The sequence below is a fragment of the Perognathus longimembris genome, chromosome 5, assembly GCF_023159225.1.
Source record: "Perognathus longimembris pacificus isolate PPM17 chromosome 5, ASM2315922v1, whole genome shotgun sequence".
Classification (NCBI taxonomy): Eukaryota; Metazoa; Chordata; class Mammalia; order Rodentia; family Heteromyidae; genus Perognathus; species Perognathus longimembris.
The window spans coordinates 40,170,034-40,188,505 of NC_063165.1; the positions used below are offsets into that span (position 1 = coordinate 40,170,034).

Genomic DNA, 18,472 nt, shown 5'->3' on the forward strand with positions numbered 1-18,472 from the left:
TTGAATAAGTTCAGAGCTATGTAGTAGGTAGTATGTCAGAAGCATACAGAAAAGCATGCTCTAGCTATTAACTGAGAAGCCTGTTTTCTAAGACTATAGCAGGCATTGGGTTTATTTTTATGAAGAGAGTGATGAACAGAACAGGAACTGGACATTTCCTTTAGGAATGGCTTATATGGTCTCAGTCTGTGACAGTTTCCATTTGTGACAATTATAATTCTTGAGAGAGCTTCCAAGATGAGTGAAGTAGGATGAGTGGCAAAAGAATCAATGCTTGGGTCAGGGACACACTTAAAAACCATTTTAATAACATTTTATTGTTCATGAGATGACTCATACCACTGTTTCTTCAAGACCAATGTGCAAACTATCTGGGTGATGGACTTATTTGTTGCCTTGTATGACTAAAATTAACTTAATATTTCTTGAGATGTTTGGATATTTAAAAATAGTGGCTTAAATAAAAAAAATATTTTGGAGAAAGATCCATGTGTTGAACTGCCTGTTCAGAAAGTCCCGTCTTCTTTTCTATATGGCTTTCTATATGGCTATATCTTCTTAGGGTGCGCTATGGTTGTTTTTTTTCTTCATTTGTGGAAATGTGTTTTATCTTCAGGAGGCCTCTACTGACAGCCACACCAACACTGGGTCTAGTCTTCAGCATTCTTGTCAACCATTTCTAACAGGAGTAGGAGGGAGGAAAAAGAACACAAATTAAAATAAGAATTCAGAGAGCTTTGAGATCTTTTCCTTTTTTTTCTCTTTCTCCCTCGCCCCCCCTCCTTTTTTTGTTAATTATGGGGCTTGAACTCTGTGCCTGGGTGCTGACCCTGAGCTCTTTTGCTCAAGACTAGCTCTCTATCACTTTGAGCCACAGTGCCGCTTCTGGTTTTATGGTGGTTCGTTGGAGAAGAGAGCCACACAGACTTTCTTGCCTAGGGTGACTTTGAACCATGATCCTCAGGTTTGAGTAGCCAGGATTACAGGCATGAGCCACCAGTGCCCAGCTTTTTTGGATCTCTTAACACTGTCTTACGGTCCAGACTTGGCTCCTCTTCCACCTGAAGTATCTTCTGGGAGTTGAGTCAGAGTCCTGGAAGCCATTTGGGCTCCTGAGCTGTATAGTTTATGGGTATCACGAAGAGAATTTTCCATCTAGGGAAACACTGGCTTGGGCTAACACTGGCTTGACACAGGAGCTCAGATCAGGCTCCACCCACAGGTGAGAAGGATGAAAAAGGTAGAGGAAAGGGGAACTCTCAAAAACTTGCATTTCAACAATTCTGTGGTATTCCAGTGATCACAAATCATTATTAGATTTCTTTATAAGTTTAATAGAAGCATAGGAAATCAGAGTAAAACCACCTCTACTCTCACTTTCCTATCTCCATAATAATAATTTTTCATGTTAAAAATTTCATTACATGTCTTGTCTTCTTTATATTTTTGGTTAGACTATGCAACCACCCTGTTTAGCAGTTGTGTGATAGTTTCTGTCTCAATGTTCTTTTATATATATATATATTTTTTTTTATTATCAAACTGAATTACCGAGAGGTTACAGTTTCATACATTAGGCGTTGGATACATTTCTTGTACTGTTTATGTCTCAGATGTTCTATAGGGAAATTATGTATACTCTCACCATTGGACTTCCAGACTCTTTAATTTTCCCTTTTTTTTGCATTAGAAATAGTTCATTGAACACTAGTGACTCACACATATAATCCTGGCTATGCAAGAGGCTGAGATCTGAGGATCTTGGCTCAAAGCCAGCTCAGGCAAACAAGTCCAAGAAATTTTTGCCTCCAGTTCACCACATAAAACTCAACTGTATGAGCACCAGGTGTGAGAAAAAAACCAAGCAAGAGCTTGAGACCTTCAGTTTAAGCCCTGGTAATGGTGCACATGCACACACACACACACACACACACACACACACACACACACACGCATGCGCACAGCCTTACGCATGATTTATAATATTTTGGATTATTTCTTTTAGATTAATTCTCAGAAGCAGAATCACGAGTCAAATTTATGTGAGCATTTGTATTACTTTTTTTTTTATAAATTGCTTTTATTCATCAAAATACCAGCAAAAATACTAGCAAAATATGGGGAAACCAGTATCATTCGATTATCATTTATTTTAAAGGAAACCAACTGCATCGTCAATAAATTTTTGTTTACTTCAAAAAGTAAATGTTCAATTCCCTCTGGCCTTTGAGTCAGCTTCCTGAGTGCTGGGATTATAGGCATAAACCACCATGCATATCTTTACATTTTTATTTTCCACTGCCTCCTGCAAATTATATTTCAGTTATCTCTTAATTACTAGTATTGCTCTTGGTAGTTAAAATTTTTAAATATTTCTAAATTTGTTATCCTTATTTACAGTTAAAGGATAAATATCAAATTTTATTTTTGTTATTTAATCCATAAATCTCTACTATTCAGTTTTTGAATCACTACAGGATTTAGCCCAAAGAGGACAGAAAGGCACAATACCTACATGCCTCTTTGTATTCACATAAAGTAATATATATACATATATATATGCACAAACTCCTTTTTCCTTTTTTAGTTTTTGATGATTTTATGCATGGTATATTCCCATGTATATTTGGGGGAGGGGGAGAGGGTACAGAACTCAAAGGAAAAAGGGTGAAAAAGAGTAGCAGTAGAGCTCACTGGACATTGATGAAAGTGAACATGGGTGGAAGTGGGGGGGAGGAACTGGGAGAGTTAGAGAACAGAAAACAGTTAAAAAGAGAAATGTACTCAGTGCCTGATCCATGTAATTGTAACCCTTCCATACATCACATTGGTAATAACAACAATAAATAAAAAAATCTCTGACTTGGGCTGGGAATATGGCCTAGTGGTAAGAGTGCCTGCCTCATATACATGAAGCCCTGGGTTCGATTCCCCAGCACCACATATGTAGAAAACGGCCAGAAGTGGCGCTGTGGCTCAAGTGGCAGAGTGCTAGCCTTGAACAAAAAGAAGCCAGGGACAGTGCTCAGTCCCTGAGTCCAAGGCCCAGGACTGGCCCAAAAAAAACCAAACCAAAACAAAAAATCTCTGACTTATTTCCTACATTTTAATAAATGGATTATTATTATTGCCCATCAATTTGCAATTTCTACTACTTCAACCTTCTGAATTCTAGGGAGCAGTAGCTATTAGATAATCATTTGTTACAATATAATTTTTACATCTGCATAAAGAGAAGAAAGCTATTAAGTATATCCTTTCAACTCCACCGACATGTTTATTTATTGTTTAAAATGTTTAACCTTATTTTTATTATTATTGTATTTATAAAATATTTAGTCTGAATGTTACTTTAATAATTATTCACATTATTCTTTTTTTTTGGCCAGTCCTGGGCCTTGGACTCAGGGCCTGAGCACTGTCCCTGGCTTCCCTTTTGCTCAAGGCTAGCACTCTGCCACTTGAGCCACAGCGCCACTTCTGGCCGTTTTCTGTATATGTGGTGCTGAGGAATCGAACCCAGGGCCTCATGTATACGAGGCAAGCTCTCTCGCCACTAGGCCATATCCCCAGCCCTCACATTATTCTTGTAGACACAATATAAAAATTTCTACAGATAACTGTGGTTATTCTTGTGCTGGTTTAATTTGTTGGATATTACAGTGGCTAAGATTGGTTACTAGTGTGACTGGATTAGAAGACATTTAGGAGATTAGTAAAACACACTTGTGGTATGTGTCTAGAAAGATGTTTTTAGAGTTGACTGATTTGACTAATAGATGGTTGAAACCGATTGACAATTTCAATAAGCTATGGGTAGGTGGTGAATCTGTAGAGGTAGTGCCGTGTGTGTGTGTGTGTGTGTGTGTGTGTGTGTGTGTGTGTAGGGGGGAAGTAGGTCACTGTCATTGGAGTGTATACCTTGCCTTGACCTCTTCCTTTTTCACTTTGATTTCCTGGCCACCATGAAGCAAGTACCATTTTCCACCACGGGCTTCTACCACTGTGATTCTCTACTTTACCAGGAGCCCATGGCTAAGAGACAAGCAAGTCAAGGGTTGAAACACCTGAAATCATAACCCCAAATGATATTCCTTCCTTGAAGTTGTTTCTACTAGGTATTGGTACAACAATGAAAACTCTAGCATAGATAGCAAAATGGCATTTTAAAGGATTTCTCAATACTCTAGCAGAATGCATATACCGGTTCCCAAACATATATTTGGCTATTCTATGAAGGGAGAGAAAGTTTTTATATTGCCCAAATAAATCTTAACTCACCTAGTAATGATGATTCCAGAGAAATTTTCTGTGGAGATGCAGACTTTTTAGGACTCAGTCTGGTTTTTTTCATATCAATTGATGTTTGAATAATCATTACTTTCGTAAAGTTCTCAATGCCTTGTATCTGAAAGTTCAAAATTTATTTCTGTGCATGTCATACAATTAAATGTTTCTATGATAAGGCTGTTATTTCAGGTCCTTTCTAACATTTAAGAGAAAATTGCAAAGATCAATAAATTAATACAAACAAGACGAAGATCTTGAAATTCTTGAGTGGGTTGATTTTATAGAGGTCAACAACATTTTGTGAATTCTGATGGACTTTAAAAAATATTTTGGTTCTCTTGCAAATGAGGAGATGATAGGACTTAATTATCTATGAGCTTTTAAAATAAAATTTAAAAACCAAATAAAGAATATGGCAGAAAGAAAGTTTAAAAACCTAGTGGACTTCAAAAAATTGTTGTCCTTTGTTTCAATTTGAAGAATGCAACATTATCCAATAACATTGATATTCAAATTCACAGAGTAGGGCTGTATGTGTAAGGTTATAGACAGAGTTAGGCAGGTTTCACGCTACTTTGAGAATCTCTTAACTGTCTACATAACTAGTTACTCCCTACCAGAGCTCTGCTACTCTGTGTTCATGAATAAGAAGTACGTAGCTGAAGACATAGCTTTCCAAGCAAGTGAAAAACCCAGGGTTCAAACTTAGTACTAACAGAGAGAGAGAGAGAGAGAGAGAGAGATAGAGAGAGAGAGAGAGAGAGAGAGAGAGAGAGAGAGAGAGAGAGAGAGAGAGAGAGGAAGGGAGACAGGGAAGGGGGAATGTTCTATTTCTCTAATTGGTATCAAACCAGGACTTTAATATCCTCTTAGGAAATGTCCTCTAGCCATTTCTTACTGTAGGATTCCCTCTATCCATACCTCATTCTTTACCTCCCATTCCCCAGCCTGCCCTGCATGCCATTACTTTTATTTTAGACTTAAAAAAACAAAACAACATTTCAGATTCTTTTGATTTAAAGCCTGCAGCTATACAGAGAACAAAAGAAGCAACATTTTGTTACAGCCCAGCCCACAGCATCCACAGGAAGCCCAGCATGAGACAAAGCATAGTCATGCAGGGTTAAAACCAGATGAGCAATCCAATGCAGAACAAGGAGATGGAGAGAAACACACAAATAAAGGACCATCATTTCTCATATGCACCAAACATAATGTATTAGAGCAAGACTGGTTAAAAATGGAAATAACTATTATGTATACCTAGATGGCCAAACTTGGCTTGTTTTAGATTGGCTTCGGTTGCTGAATGTTAAATCAATGAAAGCTGCAGTTGTGGATATTTAGAGCTTGTGTGTTTATGGAGTGATGGGGAAAGAAGATGGGGAAGGGGAAAGCATGATTATTTGTGCATATGTGTGTGCGTGCACACGTGCATGTGCACATGTACATGCTGATACTGAGGTTTGAACTTCGGCTTGGCTTTTTTGTTCAAGGCTGACACTCTACCATTTGAGCAACACCTTCATTTCTGGCTTTTTGATGGTTCATTAAAGAGGACACTCAGACTTTTCTGCCCCAACTGGCTTTGAACTGCAATCCTTACATCTCAGCCTCTCAAGTAGCTAGGATTATAGGCATGAGCCACCCCTGCCTGGCTAGGGAAAGGCTGATCAAAATGACATTTTCTTCTGATGGACATATTGTACTGAAGACAGGAAGAAATGTTTCTTTACCTGATGGCATGTTATGGGAATTAAAAGCGGTGCCTTATAAATTTTGCGTAACTGACAGTCTTCTACAGCTCCATGGATAAGGATAACATGGGTCACAGTTTCCTCATAGATGTCCGTTTTGGTGGTCTTTGGGATATTTTGTATATAAATGTTACAGAGCTTTAATTGCAACTTGTAGTTCCAGTCCTAAAGAAAAACACAATAGCTAGTATTTGTTCAGGAAGAGCTTGATTTAAATTTATAGCCAACTTCTGACTGCATCTTAATGCAATTTCACTCAGAAATTCCTCTGACCTCATAGGATAAGTGTTCCCTTATTTTCTGGGCAGTAATACCAAGTCCAATTTTATGCCATATTTTATCTTCCATGTCAGGAAAAGAGTTGGTAAAACCATCATACAAGTGTTGCTTTGGAATAAAACATGTCTGGAAAGAAGAAGGTATAAATTTAGCATTTCAAAATCAGGCTTTACCTTAACACTAAGGTTAACAATTTAAGCTATGTAAGATTTATGCCATGACCTGAAAACATACAAAATGTGTGTATTGATAAATATCTTTTGATCTTGTCATATACTAACTTGCAAAAGGCCATGTGATCCCATGAGAGATTCTTTAGTATTCATTCTTAAATATATATATATATATATAATGGAATGTTATTTTGATATACATATACATTGTGAAATTATATCAAGCTAAATAACATGTTAACTATCTCTCATATCTTTATTAATCTATTTAAAATTGTGTATATTCATTTGTATACAATATTATTCACATTCATATTTATTTCATCAACTTACCTCTTTAAAAAAGTTTTTTATTGGTACTGGGGTTTGAACTCAGAGCCAATGCCTAGCTGAGTAATGTCTCTAAGCCCTTTTGTTCCATTGTTACTTTCTTTTGTTTATTGACTGGTTCTGGTGGTCTCACCTGGCTTGCTTACTCACAGCTGGTCCTCCCACTTTAAGCACATCTTGAGTTCAGCTTCTTGCTAGATAATTGGATATGGAGTCTCTCAAACTTTTCTGCCTGGACTGGCTTCTAATGGTGTTCTTCCAGATCTCAGCCTCCTGAGTAGCTTGGGTTATAAACATAAGCTACCACACCAAGCTCTGATGGTTATTTTTTAGATAGGGGTTCACTTCCTGCCCAGACACTTGCGTGGATTGGACTCCCTCCCATCAATGGGATAGCAGGCACATACCACAATGCCCAACATTTCTCTGTTAAGATGCAATCTCCTGAACATTTCTGCCTGGGCTGACTTGGAGCCATGATCCTCCCAACTTGAGCCTCCCACATAGCTAGGGTGACAGGTATGCACTCCATTTATTGGGTAAGAAGGGGCCTTACATGTTTGCTTTGAACTTACATGTTTGGTCTTGAGCTATACTCTTGATTTCAGCCTGCCAAGTAGCCAGTATTGTATTTGTGAGCCACTAGCACCTGACTCTATTATTTTTGTGTGGGTATGGGGAAGATATCAGGAATCTATTAGCACTTTTGAAATATACATTATTTGAAGCTGTGGCTGCCGCACAGTGCAATGGGTCACTAATATCTGTTCTTTCAGTCTCACTAAACAAGAAGACTTTGACTAACACTTTCCCTTAATCCTTTCCTTCCCCTGGTTTTCTCGTTCCATTCTCTGACTGAAAAATTAACTTGGCTTTTGGATCCCACATAGCATTTTGTATTATTTTTCATTCTGTGCCTTGCATACTTTATTTAACATAATGTCCTCCAGACTCATCCATAAGTGAGGAAGAATTTCATGTGTGCATTCCACAGTGTAATTACTCATCAGTTGATAGACGCAGGAAGTTTCCTTTTCTTGTGAATTGTGCTGTGATAGTCTTGGGGATGCAGATTGTGAGCTTTAACATACTGATTTCATTTCCTGTGGAAATTTACCTTATGGTGAGATTACTAGATTACATGATGATTTTGTTTTTAATTTTTGAAGAACCGCCATACTGTCTTCTACATGGCTGCAAAAATTATTTAGATTCCCCAAAGCATTTTCCCATATCCTCAGTACTATCTCCTCCTCCTCCTCCTCTTCCTCCTCCTCCTCCTCCTCCTCCTCCTCTTCCTCCTCCCCCTCCCCCTCTTCCTCCTCCCCCTCCCCCTCCCCCTCCCCCTCCCCCTCCTCCTCCTCCTCCATCATTCTGCCTTATCTGTTTATAGTTTCTTTGCAGCCCAGGCCCGAGTCTTAACTCATGATCTTCCTGCTTCAGCTTTCTAAGTCTGGGATTATAGGCATGCACTACCACCACAGCCACATTTTGCTTTGAAGACTCTTTGTTCTCTGTTTCTTTCAGAGTATCTCTGTTATCTATCTTGTCTTTCAAGAGCTCCTTTTACTACTATCTCACTCTGCTTAATTCAATTTAAAAAATTCCACTTGACTATATATGTGCATATTATGCACATATTTCTGTGTCTTCTGTTTATGAGAATATTTTTCTGTAATTGTTTGAATATATTTTATTTATCACATTAAATTACTCATTTCTTTATTATTATTGAATAGCAATAACAAAGGAGATTTCAATTTAACACATATATTTCTGTGTACAATGCATGTGTACAATATAGAGTAACCCTACATCATTTCCCCCTTCATTAAATCAACTTGTAACAATGGCTTAAAGTCTTTGCTTACTCAATTCCTATTCAGTCTGAATCTCTTTTTTCAGTTCACAAACTACTTCCTTGTATGTGGTTTGTTCAAATGAGAACAAATGGATTTGGCTGTAATGACTCTGAAGGTTTTTTGTTTGTTTGTTTTTGCCAGTCCTGGGCCTTGGACTCGGGGCCTGAGCACTGTCCCTGGCTTCCTTTTTGCTCAAGGCTAGCACTCTGCCATTTGAGCCACAGCGCCACTTCTGGCCGTTTTCCATATATGTGGTACTGGGGAATTGAACCCAGGGCTTCATGTATACGAGGCAAGCTCTCTTGCCACTAGGCCATATTCCCAGCCCTGAAGGTTGTTTTTTAGTCATTTGCCTTTACCTTCTTTTTCCCTCACTCCATACATACCTCCCCATCAATTGCTTGATGATAGCAGATCATTTGTCCCACAGAATGTCATTTATTTTGTATCATTTTATTTGTATCTCTCCTTGTATTTTCTGAAAAATGTTTCAATATGGAGACTGAGAAGCTTTGGTTTTTTTCTTCTCTTGTCACTTCCTAGATAGGATTCATGATTCTTTCTGATTTCAAATTAGGCTTATGGTAAGCCCCTGGCATATTGAGGATTTTATCCCCTATAATGTCTAGAAAATACTTTTTAGAAACCATATCTCTCTCACACTGGGTTCCGGTGGCTTACATTTGTAATCCTAGCTATTCAGGAGGTTGAGATCTGAGGATTGCAGTTTGAAGCCAGCCTAGATAGGAAAATCCATGAGACTGATATCCAATAAACTACTCAGAAAAGGCCAGAAATGGTGCTGAGGCTCAAGAAATAGAGTGCTAGCCCTGAGCAAAAGAAGCTCAGGGATAGAGCCTAAGCCCCGAGTTCAAGTCCCATGACTAGAAAAAAAATTCTCTCCTAATATTTTCAATTTGGACAAAATTATATTAAATGAAGCAAGCCAGACCCAGAAAAATAAAGGCTGCATGGTTTCCCTCATTTGTGGCATCTAGAATGTGCCCATAAATCTATAAGTAAACACACTGGGTGGTTTGCAAGTAGTTACAAGTGAAATGATGGAAGTGTAGTAGACTCTGTGGAGAGCTGAGATAGTATAATCTTTTAGAAAGACTAGGTCAAAGCCCAACAAAATCAGCACCAGGAAGTGAGTACATTTAAGGGGTGGGGCAAGAGAAGAGGGGAAGACAAAGGGTAAGGGGGGGTATGGAGAATGCAGTCAAGAATTCATTGTACACATCAAAAACAAAGAAAAATAAGGAAAGGGGTGAGTGAGTCAAAAGGGGGTTGAGAATGTTGAAAGGGGTGCCACTGATCAAGATGCATTGTATTCATAAAATGCTTTGTTACATGGCACCTGCTTTGTACAACTACTTAAAGATAATGAAAAGGTAAACAATAAATCCTCTCTCTCTCTCTCTCTCTCTCTCTCTCTCTCTCTCTCTCTCTCTCCCTACCCCCCCCCCCATACTGGAACTTGAGCTCAGGGCCTTATGCTTGTTAATCAGGTGCTCTACCACTTGAGCTATATCCTCAAGCCCTTTTGGTCATTCATTTTTGCCCAAGGCTGGCCTTGGCCCATGATCTTCCTATTTATTCTCCTGCATAGTTAGGATTACAGATGTGAAGTACCATAACTAGTTTGTGGATTGAGATAGGGCCTCAATAACTTTTTGTCTAAACTGGCCTCAAGCAACTATGATCCTTTTGATCATTTCTTTTTTTTCCAAGTAGCCAGGATTACAGGTGTAAGCCAACATGGTTGGCCTTATGTCCAGAAAAGGCTTTAAATTACTTTTTTATTAGTAACGTTTACTTCTGACTTTTTCTCCTTCCTTGTTTTCTAAATTACAGTATTGACAGTCAACATATCCCACCAAATTTTACTTCAAAACTGCTCATATAACCAGTTAATGTAGTCAAATTCTTCTTTCACTATGGTAGGGTCATTTTTAGAAGCTATTTTGTCAGAATAATGTGTTAGGTGGGTAAATATTTTTTTTTAACAAAGTTCTTATACTTTAAGAAACAAAAAAAGTAAACATATGGTAAAGACCTTAAATTGGATACTATACACTGAATGAAACACAATAGTAAGACATGAGCGATGCTGTCTGACCTCTACAACAGTTTTGCAGGTCGCAGAATATTCCATAGGCTGATTAATTAAGCAGTTTAATTCTCCTATGATTTCCCCACTGAGTACATAGTCTTTGTATAGTATGGGGTCAGCTTTCTTCTCTAAGTGTTTTGCATCAGCCTCCACAGCTGGCTTTGATCTTTTAAGCTATTCATGAACAAAGAAAGAGAAAAAATATGCCAGTTAACGTCTATGATCAAAATAATCTAATTTATGATTTTTCCCACTTTTGATTTAACAAATATGTGCATCTATTTGGGGATATACTTATTTCTCCTTTTCAAGTAAACTCATTAAAATGTTTAAATATGACTTAGTAACAAGTACTTAAGTACTGTAAACTTTCTGAGTTCTCTTGTTTAACCTATACCCATTTTAAATGGCCAAATTTCCTACTCATAACAAACATAAAAAAACCATAAGAAAAATAACAGTTTACAGTATAATTTTCCATCTTAAAATATAAGAAAAAGTTATGAACCTACAAGAGGGCATGGCTTCAAAAATTAAGGAAATCATTGGCCATTGTGTCTGATTGTGAAAGTTATCATTTTGATGGTAGCTGCTGATTTTAAAAAAAGAACTATGCATTTCTCAATATAGAAAGATATTTATTTTTAATTTTATAAAGGTTTTCATTTATTTATTTATGTATGTATGTATGTATGTATGTATGTATGTATGTATGTATGTATGTATTCGCCAGTCCTGGCTTGTTTTTTTGCTCAGGGCAAGCACTCTGCCACTTGAGCCACAGCACCGCTTCTGGTCGTTTTCTGTATATGGTGGTATGGTGGTATGTATGGTGGTATGGTGGTATGGTGGTATGTATGTGGTGCTGGGGAATCGAACCCAGGGCTTCATGTATACGAGGCAAGCACTCTTGCCACTAGGCCATATCCCTAGCCCCAAAGGTTTTCCAAACTAATACTCAGACGTGAGCTTGTAAGTATCTTTGCTTTACCTTTACCATGCCTGAAATAATTATGTAGATTCCTTCAGCCTCATCCCCTTCTTCAAATATATCATTCCCACAATCATAAGTTAAAATTTTGACTTTTTCCTAAAAAAAGACACCAAATACATCACTTATAAACAATGTTGGCAGTGATTGTGAATGTTAACATTTTAATGAACTTTACCTTTTCAATAAGATCTAAAATATTTTGTTGGTAATAAATTTGTAAAGAAAGTAGGAATGATGAATAGCAAAGAGAGGAAACTCTATGTTCATAGTAAATTTCAGGTGGAGTAAATACTCAATGGGTGCATGGGTAAGGAAAGAAGGAATCTAGGTACATGTATGTAATGGTAGAATTCATGTGTGTGTGTGTGTTTTTTTTGTAATTTTGGCTAATGACACATACATGTCATATATCCTCTTTCTAAATATTTGGTGGAAAAATATAATAGATCTTTTGGTACCAAATAGATATAGACAAATAATATTACTAAAACCAATTAGATTGTACTGGTGACTTACTTACACTTGTAATCCTTGCTACCCAGGATGCTGAGACTTGAAGATTTCAGTTCAAAGCCGACCCAGCCAAGAAAGTCTATGACACTTTTGCCAATTAAACACCAAAATGCTGGAAGTGGAGCTGTAGCTCAAGTGGTAGAGTGCTAGCTTTGAGCAAAAACACTCAAGCACAGTGATATGGCCCTGAGTTCAAGTCTGAGTACCAGTACCAAACAAGCAAATAAACAACAACCCCCTAACCCCCCCTGAAATTAGATTCTTTTATGTTCATTCCACCAACATTTTTTTGAGTATCCATCATGCATTATGCAAAATGACAAGAGCTGAGTATTCAAGCAGTTGACAAAGATGTAAAAGTAATTACAATGTGGTGTCATTGAGCTGTAATAAAAGCAGGTATTTTATACTGTGATGGCAGGTTTGCTCTGCCAAGCTCAAGATAGACACAGGCTAGCAGGTGATGAAAAGGCAGGCCAACACAACCTACTTCTCTGAGGGCCTCTGTAGGTGGGGCCCAGGAAGCCTCTTAGGAAATGTAAATAGCACTTGCATAAGACTGGCAAAAGAAACCAGCACCATGGATGATTGAGTAGACACAGGTACATGGGTAAATGAGAAACAGTAAAGGAAGGTGGAGAGGTGGCAGGAACAGACTAGGAGGGGTTTTTCATGTTGTTTTTGTTTTTGTTTTTGTTGCCAGTCCTGGGGCGTGGACTCAGGGCCTGAGCACTGTCCCTGGCTTCCTTTTGCTCAAGGCTAGCACTCTACCTCTTGAGCCACAGTGCCACTTCCAGCTTTTTCTATATATGTGGTGCTGAGGAATCGAACACAGGGCTTCATGTATACGAGGCGAGCACTTTACCACTGGGCCATATTCCCAGCCCGGGGTTTTTCATGTTGTTCAGCGTAATTTTGAATTTTTTTTCTGTAACTAGCCAAGTACAGTCAGAGAGGTTTTAAACCTGCAAGTATTATGGTTAAATCCTTAAACAAATTTTATTTATTGTTATTGTAAGGGTGATATACAGAGGGATTACAGTTACTTAAATCAGATAATGAATACATTTCTTTCTGAACAATGCTACCCCCTCCCTTCCTCTCCCCCGTATTTCTCTCCTGTCCACGCCCCAAATCCTAACTTCTTCAAGATTATTTTTTGCTTGATAGAAGATAATATTGTCAGAGAATAAAAGTCTTACCTGAATAAATTTAATGCAATTTTTTTCTTTACCAAGCCATGGAATACGATACAAAGTTTCTTCAACTGATAGAGAACGAATAATAGATTGAGAATCAAGAAACTCTCTCTTTTTGGCCATGATTAACTAAAAATGAGAAGATTTAAGAAAGAAAATGAACTCAATTGTTCACAGAATGTCAGAACATAAATAAAAGCTGTGTAATATACTATGTTAATTAACTATAGAATCCTGTTACAAAACACTGAGAGAATCAACTTAGAGGAACAAAAATTTATTTTGACTCATAGCTCCTGAGGTTTCAGCTCATAATCTCTTGTCTGTTGATTTGGGACCATAGTAAGGGACTTGGTGGGTAGGGTGTGGTAGAGCTGATCTCTCATGTCAGGGCTTGGGGAAACAGAAAGAGAAAGGAGCCAGGGTCTTAGCCCATTGAAGGGCAAACCCATAGGGACGACTCCCTTCCGACTCTTTTTAAGTTTGCAGAACTTTCCACTTGTATCACAGACTGGTGACCACTCTTTTAGTACATGAATTTTGGGGAATATTTCCAACATTGTGAAGACATATTAACCTTCTTTTCACTGAGTTACTGCAATGTACAAAAAGTTTCCAAATCATGACTATTTGCTCAAGAGTATTCATGGCTGGGTACTGATGACTCACACATTATGCAATGCTAGATACTCTGGAGACTGCGATTTGAGGATTGAGGTTCAAAGCTAGTCCAGACAGGTAATCCATGAGACTATTTTTTATCTCTAGAAGTGGAGGTGTGGTCAAGTGGTAGAGCACCAGCCTTGAGTGAAAAAGCTAAGAGGCAGTGCCCAGGCCCTGAATTCAAGCTGCAGTACCAGTATAAAAAAGGAAAAGAAAACGTCTATGTAACCAGCACCCAGGCACAGTTTGATTGAATTTCTGCATTTCTGTATTTAGTGAGCTGGTCAGGGTTGAACTTCTTATGCATGTGGATATCTAGTTTCCCAGTTGGATCATGTTAGGTTTATCCATTCTGCTCATCTCTGACTTTTGATTGGATAGTTGATCCATTTGTATTTGAAGTAATTACAAATATGAAGACCTATTTCTGTCACTTTTTTTTGTCGGTCATGGGGCTTGAACTCTGGGGACTGGGAGCTGCCCCTGAGCTCTTCAACTCAAGGCTAGTGATCTACTGTTTGAACCACAGTGCACTTCTGGTTTTCTGGTGGCTAATTGGAGATAAGAGGCTCAGGGAGTTTCCTGCCTGGGCTGGCTTTGAACCATGATCCTCGGATATCAGCCTCCTGAGTAGCTAGGCTTACAGGTATGAGGCACCAGCACCCTGCTTTCTGTCACTTTTCTTCCAATTTTTTAAGTTTATCTTTTAAAAATAACTGTAGCATTTGCCCTATGTTATTCACTATGTAACTTTGTATTGATTTTTCTAGATTACTGTCTTCTGTCTTGTTTAGTTTATCTTTATAATGAAACTCTTTAATTTTCTTTTCCCTTAGTTTATGTTTGTTAGCCATTTTACACTGTAAACTGCAGATTACTTTTAACATCCCAAAGTTATCACACTATAATTTGAATTTCTGCAAGCTTAACTTCCAAAACATATGAAACTCCATTCTTTCAAGAGCTCGAGCATTCAACCTCTTCAATTGTTTGTCACAATTATCCATTGTGTAACCCAAACTGTAAAGTGATATTTTTAATATTGTGGTCTCTTGAATTACATGGAAAACAAAATGAGAAGTTCAAACTAAAATTACAACCATGCTATTTCTTAAACTCTTGGGAAAACAAGTGGTAGAACTTTACATCAATGTTACAAGAAAACAAAGTTTTATAGTTGCCCAAATGTTTATCTTTACAGAAATTTTCATTTCTTTAGAAGTTTTCAAATTGCCATCTAATGTCTTTCTTTTTTTATCTTTCTCTCTCTCTCACTCCCTCCTTCCTTTTATTCCTTCTATCCTCCCTCCCTCCCTCCCTCCCTTCCTTCCTTTCCTTCCTTCTCCCCACTCTCTTCATCATTCACTATGACAGATAACTGGGCACTCCCATGTTATTCGCTACATGTTTTCTAGAACTATAGTGCTGCTACAATTGCAGAACTGAATATCTGAAACAGGACCCACAAAGTCTCACATAACATAAGATATTTATTGTGTTGTCCTTTATAGAATATGTCCACACTTTGGCAACAAAGAAAGGAAAAGGAAAAAAAGGAAAATATTTGCCAACCCCTAATCCATAGAAACATGTACTTGGTAGAGGATTTTAGTCCTTAACACATGTATGTTTTATATTTTATTTGGGGTCCATATGTAAAGATTTATAGCTTTTAATTTCAATTGTGAAGAGTATATTTTCTTATGTTTTATCTTCTGTTGTTTTTTTTTTGTTTGTTTTGTTTTGTTTTTGTTTTTTGCCAGTCCTGGGCTTGGACTCAGGGCCTGAGCACTGTCCCTGGCTTCTTTTTGCTCAAGGCTAGCATTCTGCCACTTGACCAAACCGCCACTTCTGGCCATTTTCTTTATATGTGGCGCTGGGGAATCTAACCCTGGGCTGCATGTATAGGAGGCAAGCACTCTTGCCAGTAGGCCATATTCCCAGCCTCTTTTGTTTTATCTTCTGTTAGGGATGAATTTTCTATGTTGATCTTGTTTCTGAGCACTCTGCTGTAATCTCTTATTAATCCTAAAGGTTATAAATGAATCCATTAAGATTTTAATTGAATAATCAATTAATATAATTGGAGTTCATATAATGAGTTGGGAACACAATTTATACATTATGGCACTGTTTTAATAATTTAAAGAAAGATAATGTAGCTATTCCTAGCTCTACTCTTGAGTGTTCTTATAAATTCTAGGTTATAGTGGAAATGATATTTAGATACCAGAGATAATTCTCGAGAACATACTTACACCTAGTCTACCTTAGGATGAAATAGGTTCATTAGATCCTTGGTTTTGGAGAAAGATATGGTACCTCAGTAAGTATGCCAGAACAGGAAGGAAATGTTGACCACTAGGGATTCAGGAAGGGAACTATAGTAGCTATTTGTCTTTAAACAATTATTTTAAGTAAAATTTTTATCTTTTAAGAATATTCTTCATTGCAAAGAATCAAAAGTTGGCCTCATGATCTCTACATACTAAATCAGTATATTCTGAAAATGTTCCACCTTACCTTAATGATTTCAGAACTTTCAATTTTATGAAGAATTCCTTTTGACTTGAAAACTTTGACAATTTCTTTAGCCATATTAAGCATGACATTAATCTCTTCCTTGGTTTTCATAGTGATAGCAATTTCTGGATGATCGTACTCAAAGTAGCCTGAAAAGTAATGAAATATTTTCAGATAAAATAAAACATTGTTTTAAGTAAACCATAGCTAATAATTATTTTCTGAACTCATGGACGACAACCTTCAACAAATGGAAATGTATCTCTCTCTGACAGATCCACTTTGATAAATCATTACTCATCAGTGGTGTCAGAGTTCTGTCTTTTCCTTGGCACTGCTCACATTTGTGCCTAAGTCCGTGGAAAAGGACAGGCAGCCCTGGTCCAGAGACTTACAATTATACTGATATACCTTCCCTAGATGCTGTGAGGCTTCTTTGGGTTTTAACTCTAGCACTTATGATCCATTTTCCTGCTCTGTTTGAATCAGGATTTTTGACTGTCGTCTATTGGCTCAGAGGTGGCTTGTAGTTTAGTCCTCTTCCTCATCTGGTATTGTTTTCTACTTAACCTTGCTAAGAGATGTAGGCTATTATACTTATCAGATTTGGATTCCTGCATGCCCATGAAAGTTTTTTTTTTTTTTTTTTTTGGCCAGTCCTGGGCCTTGGACTCAGGGCCTGAGCACTGTCCCTGGCTTCTTCCCACTCAAGGTCAGCACTCTGCCACTTGAGCCACAGCGCCGCTTCTGGCCGTTTTCTGTATATGTGGTGCTGGGGAATCGAACCTAGGGCCTCGTGTATCCGAGGCAGGCACTCTTGCCACTAGGCTATATCCCCAGCCCCCATGAAAGTTTTATACCTTCAGATTCTACCTTAGGGCTTTTCCTTAGTCATGGTTGCTTGTCTGTTTTGGTAACTGTTTACCATACAAGATCTCTCAAGCTTGGCTTATTCACAGGCTTGCTGGGTTCTTTTGCAGTTATTTTGGTATCAAATATCTTTCTCCTGTTTACATATGAACAGCATTGGATCAAGATGCCTGTTGTACTCTTAGGATTTGTTCTATACCAGGGTTATAATATGCTATAACTCAGAGAATAGGCTGTAGCCAGGTGTGGACATCCAGCCTTTTAGTAGCCCTGTTTGATTTTTCTCACTGACAGGCCTTAACTCTTGAATGTGAGCCCTATGGCAAGTAGAGGGGAAAAGCATCTTCTTATAAGGCTCACATGATGTTCCTAGTTTGGCTGAAAAATGAATTCATAAGGACATAAAATGACATCCAAAATGATGGCATATTGGTGTGGATTGTTCAAATAGAAATTAAAAAGCCATTGTTATCGGGAAAAGGGTGGGGAAGTAACATTATATCATGCTCTTTTATACAAGAAAACACAGTCATGTAGATTGTTATCCAGTTGGTTATTTTTAATGAGTAGCTTTCCTTAAAGATTAGCAGTTATATAAACAATTGATTTTTCTGAAGTTGTGATGATAAAAGTTGGCTCTATTGCATATTTAGAATGAATATACCTACCTAACTCTCTTCTGGCAAGTTCCATATTCCTTGTTACCCGATTTAATAAGATCTAAAGAACAAAAGATGAATTAGTTCCAGTAAGACTATGAACTATTATGAAATGTCTTTACATGGGTGATGGGTGGATTTTTAACCACATCTACTAATTTACAGAGAAATATGATGAGGAAGATTTATTCACTTGAACAATGGTGCTAAGGAAATGACATCACCCAGACTGATTTTTAAGGAT

The 18,472-nt window shown here is 37.7% G+C and overlaps 1 protein-coding gene across 3 annotated transcripts in view; it reads right to left on the reverse strand.

The window, feature by feature from the left end:
- Positions 1–279: 279 nt before the first annotated feature.
- Slc9c1 (solute carrier family 9 member C1) overlaps positions 280–18,472 on the reverse strand; it is a 63,623-nt gene continuing 45,430 nt past the window's right edge. For all 3 annotated transcript variants that reach the window (XM_048346595.1, XM_048346594.1, XM_048346593.1), the window contains 9 exons: positions 18,238–18,289; positions 16,700–16,848; positions 13,517–13,642; positions 11,799–11,897; positions 10,814–10,981; positions 6,321–6,452; positions 6,027–6,212; positions 4,282–4,408; positions 280–679 (listed from right to left, as the gene is read on the reverse strand). In XM_048346595.1, coding sequence (XP_048202552.1) covers positions 651–679; positions 4,282–4,408; positions 6,027–6,212; positions 6,321–6,452; positions 10,814–10,981; positions 11,799–11,897; positions 13,517–13,642; positions 16,700–16,848; positions 18,238–18,289 — 1,068 coding nt within the window. In that variant the 3' untranslated portion in view covers positions 280–650. The remainder of the gene's footprint in view (positions 680–4,281; positions 4,409–6,026; positions 6,213–6,320; positions 6,453–10,813; positions 10,982–11,798; positions 11,898–13,516; positions 13,643–16,699; positions 16,849–18,237; positions 18,290–18,472) is intronic.